Consider the following 4,881-nt stretch of genomic DNA (forward strand, 5'->3'; position numbering starts at 1 on the left):
TTGGATTTCGAAACTTAATACATATTTCAATGCTCTTGTGGATTGTCTAGGCTATGGAAAATGTTGTCTATGTGGAACACCTCAAGTTCTTGGCCTTGGAATCAGATTAAAAGTCTTATTTACTGTACATAGCCAAAAACACCCAAACCAACATGTGAGTCTATCGTTTTTTTTCCAATTTGACAAACCTACTTTTAACTCTTTTTAAAAATAATAATAATGATAATGAAGACTCTAATTGTTCCTTTTTATTTAAAACTCTATTATTGTAGCCTCAGTTTGACTCAATTAAATTGGTCACCGGTATGGCCATATAGGGTTTTCACCTATTAAGGATGGGGTGTTGTTACAATATCTTGATGTAAAACGTTTTAATCAGAGAATATGGATGGTTGATTGGTTACCAAAGCACATTAACCGAACACTTTCTAACCCCCGCAAAGTGGGGGTCCTTCCCTAGTTAATTGTAAAAATATGGTTTGTGAATGTATAAGTATTACATAAATATAAGACGTTTGATAAGCCTATAACTTAAAGGTTGTTAAAATATATTAAAAGTGGTACTTTCCATAGCATGAATATTAAGATGCGTATGTAAAAAATAATGTATGAATTAATTTTTTTGTTGTATGTCAAATATGGTATAAATAATTGACACAATTTGATTATAGTAGTAAGTATGAGATTAGTTATATAAAAATTAATATTATAATTGTTTCAAAGTCAAAGGATGCAATCTTCACCGTGTTTTTATTTCAAATTTTGAAATTTTGAATCGTTTACATCCAAAAATATCTTTCTCGGTTGTGTCTATTGTAGTTACCTAGAGGTGGGATGGTCAAACTTATTAACTTTTTATTGATTCGGGGTCAAAAACAATTAGTTGAATAATGTTAATAAAAAATAAGAATTTATGAAGTGGATCAAAGAGTCCCTTTCGAGTAATAGTTCTTGAACGATATATATATATATATATATATATATATATATATATATATATATATACACTAGCATGATACCCGCACAATGCAACGGCGCCGAAGAGTTCCTTTCGAGTAATAGTTCTTGAACTAGCCTTAATTTCATGGATTTTGAATTGAAACAAACCCGTCTATATATGAGATGAGATTGTTGTTTTCATTACTAAAAATTTCAGAAAACCAAAAACAGAATTCACCCCTAGATTACACACACACACTTACACAGTATAGAAAGGACACATCTAATCTAACAATGAGCTGAAGATGGTGAGATGTTATACACAGCCAAATATTGAGATGAAACCAGATATTAAGTTTTTCTATTTGCATAAGGAACTTAACAAGAAGTAAACGTAACGTGAGCCTAGAGTCTAGAAAGAAACCCCTCTTCAATTTATGAACGAGGCTTACAAGTGTCATCCTTCTTGGTTTATACAGGCACCCTTTTGCCACGGTAGCGGTCCAAGAACTGTAAGCAATTACAGATGATAATTAAATACGACCACAATAAATTAGGGTGTCTTTATGGTAAAATGGAATGAATTTTTTTTTTAGGCAATAGGGTGGTTTGGCTTCTTTTTTCATTCCATCAATAAAAATACAAAAAACATAATAAAACCCACTTAATTTATTATGCTTCTTTTTTTATTGATTCATGATTTTTGTTATATTACAATCTTATATACTTATAAACTTTAGTGAATCAATTAGCTTTCCTTATATTTAAATTCATTGAAACTATACGTTGTATTTTACTAAAAATTTAGATGATTCATTCCATTCCTACAGCTACAGACCAACCAAATATGATTGTGGAATGAGTAAAGCAAAGCTGACTCCATGTTGTAATCATAATTAGAGAGCAAATGCAACTAGAGTAAGAATCTTCTAACAAATAAGATAAGGAATTAGGAATTAACATACCGATCTGATAGACGGATACTGAAACACCCAACCAATAACCGGTATTTTCTGCACAAAAACTGCTAGTGTGGGCCAGAAGCCACTGCATATAATTCCATCAAAACATATATAATCATATAAGTATCTGTGAATGGTTAAATGAAAATAACACCAACATACTCAACTTCATTCATGTGTGATGTGTGTATTATTATGCCCATCTACTTTAATTTCATTCTATCACAGCATAAGCATTGTACGTTGAAAAAATCTGCTTTGTATTTGAACAATATTGATATATTGATTGATACAATATGCTCTAATAGGATGAAATGGAAGTAGGATGCTATAATAAGAAATGAACCCAAGTATGTTTTGTTTGCATTAAACTGTATCAAGCAAACCTGAAGAGTATGATGAAGCCATAAGTTTCTAAAGCCATTCCTATTACAGGCCACCCAATGATAACAAACAAGAAGCCCACACCAAAAGAGATTGTGCCCTGTGCAACCAATCAAGCATAAGCTAAAGTAGGGTTTGGTTTATAGAATTTTTTCAGAAGTAATTGAATCTGTTAAATGTATTAACTTCTAACATTTTAATCCATATACAAATAGTATTTGTTGATTCTATTCCTAGGAATGGTAAAATCCATCAAACATGGAATTTTAAGGATTCCAATCCATCCATCTGGCAACCAGATTTGAGAACCAAACACACACACCTTAACTAGAATTATGAAAGGGAAGTTGGAGTACCTTTAGGTTGTTTCTCTTCATGAAGAACTGCAAGGAGGACTTGATTCCAATGGTAATGATCACCCCTGAGATGAATAGGATCTGGTTCAGTACCCCACAAATGACTTTAATGTTAGAAGTTGCCAACTCAACCTCATCAGCAATAAGTATGTATGTATTTATATATATATATATATATATATATATATATATATATATATATATATATATATATATATATATATATATATATATATGCAGACAAAACAGAGAGATACAAGAGAATCCAAGGACTCAAAGACACTAACATTTCCAATGGCAAGTAGTCCCTTGTCGAAGAAGAAAATGATCCCCAGAAATGAGAAGAAAACGCCAAATCCAGTTAATCCCAGTCCAATTTCTGTTTCATTTAAGATAAAAACAAAATGCTTTAGTAAACTTACAATAATAATCAAACTTATCAGTGTTTTTGTAAAGAAAATACCAACGGAACTATTTAGGCTGTGTTTGTTACACAGGAGAAGAGTAGACAAGACTGGACATGACTTTTAGGGCTATCTTTGATGACGGAGATGAGGGCATTAATGTCTTTTGCACAGACAAAAGATCAATCATGAGTCACAGTCCCACCTTTTCGGTGGGACAATAAGTTGCAAATTTTCACCCCATTGCCATGATTGTACGATTGAGCTAAAACTAGAGAGTTAGTCATATTTGTTGGCACTAGATAATATTGTTCACATTCAATTTCATTGATATGAAAACTCAGTGTAAGCTTTGATGTTGCTATTCTCCTGTCCCTATTCATATTTGTTAGCTCTAGATAGTATTTTTGACAGGGTTTTGGACCAAAGTTTCTAAAGGTATTTTAAACAGTTTGTAAATCCAGCTTAAACTTTAATGTAAATCTTCTCCAGTCTTCACAACTTTCTGCTAAAAATATAATAAGTAGAGTCTGAACTCTGTTATCACCAATAACCTAACTTAATTAGTTTACTTTATCATCTTCCTCCAATTTCTTTTAACAAAAGAAAACCAAAAGCCTATAGCAACTCCAAACTTCCTATTACAAGTTTACAACAAGATCAACATTCTTACATATCCATAATAGGATTTACAGATTTACAAGAAACATGGACAGATGGACTCGGTACCAATGTTTTGCATTATAACAAAATCAAAGTTAGATAGCATGTCATCTGGCTTTGCATATATGAGCAAATGTAGTAAATTTGGGATTATAACATGCCAATTATAATATCACACAACAGTTCATGACTAAAACATAATTTACAAAAGCTAAACAACAAAACCAATATAGCACAGCAGTGTAAGATCATAAATCCAGAAAAAGGAAAATATAAATAAAAGAAGGTCTAAAACTCACTTTTCCAGTCGTTCATCTCTAGGCCAGCCATGATGCTTAAGCAGATACAAAATTCTCCAACTTCCAAAACCGATCCTCAAAAACTGAACCAAAAGAAAAATACATTTTACTCAATAAACTTAATGTAAACTACAAAACGACTTAATTATTTACTAAATTAACAAAAATGAAAACGTTTTGGTTCTTAAATCTCAACTGATTTAGGTCAGCCAGTCAGTATGGGGGTTTAATGACCAAATTTCAGCGGAATTAAGATCCAGAATAGTTTAACCTTCCTAAATCGAAGGATTCACTAAGAATATGAACTAAAAGTTTATGCGTACTCGAGAAACGATTTGACATCCGATTCGAAAATAAAGAGACAAAAACAGATATACAATTGATTTCAATTCAAAACTCGTAGATATAAAAAGAAATAGGATAAACCTGCTATACAGAGCGAAGAGAAGAGAGGAGCTCGAGCAAAACGGAGATATAATAAGGCTATGGCTGAATTGCTGCTTTAGCGTGTGTGACAATTGGGGAAGAAATCGGTTTTGCATCAATTTTCTGTTTTTAAAGTTTAAGCTGAATGAGTAATAGCTATTCTAGTCCCTATACGTTTGATCTTTAGACAACTTTAGTCCTTGAGTTTTATTTTCTTAATTTATGGCACTAGGCTTTTCAAGAATCTTGGCTGATAGATAAGTCATTGAATACATGGGTCATGATTAGCATTTACTAAATTTTATTTTGGAGGAAATCAAAACTATATTGTCTATTCATTAATTTTCAGCTTATTAGGATCAATAACTTTTTGAATATTCAAGAAAATCATACTTAAGATCAATAAATAATAAGGCAAGTCAAAATTTATTATGCAATAACAAAAATA

At 31.5% G+C, this 4,881-nt stretch overlaps 1 protein-coding gene across 1 annotated transcript; it reads right to left on the bottom strand.

The window, feature by feature from the left end:
- Positions 1 to 1,089: 1,089 nt before the first annotated feature.
- LOC145001045 (vesicle transport protein GOT1-like) lies at positions 1,090 to 4,541 on the bottom strand. Its single transcript, XM_078960375.1, has 7 exons — positions 4,434 to 4,541; positions 4,008 to 4,090; positions 2,929 to 3,020; positions 2,642 to 2,722; positions 2,288 to 2,385; positions 1,905 to 1,986; positions 1,090 to 1,449 (listed from the first exon to the last, which is right to left on the bottom strand). The coding sequence occupies exons 2-7, from the start codon at positions 4,036 to 4,038 to the stop codon at positions 1,411 to 1,413; spliced, it is 423 nt and encodes a 140-aa protein (XP_078816501.1). The 5' UTR covers positions 4,039 to 4,090; positions 4,434 to 4,541; the 3' UTR covers positions 1,090 to 1,410.
- Between the last annotated feature and the right edge of the window lie 340 nt (positions 4,542 to 4,881).

Source organism: Lactuca saligna, chromosome 6 (assembly GCF_052625555.1).
Source record: "Lactuca saligna cultivar CGN05327 chromosome 6, ASM5262555v1, whole genome shotgun sequence".
Taxonomy (NCBI): Eukaryota; Viridiplantae; Streptophyta; class Magnoliopsida; order Asterales; family Asteraceae; genus Lactuca; species Lactuca saligna.

Coding starts and splice junctions, on each gene's coding strand:
- LOC145001045 (XM_078960375.1), bottom strand. CDS start 4,038: ATGGCTGGCCTAGAGATGAACGACTGGAAAA. Junction 2,386..2,641: donor TGAAGAGAAACAACCTAAAG/GTACTCCAACTT, acceptor TTGGTTGCACAG/GGCACAATCTCTTTTGGTGT. Junction 1,450..1,904: donor AGTATCCGTCTATCAGATCG/GTATGTTAATTC, acceptor AATTGCTTACAG/TTCTTGGACCGCTACCGTGG.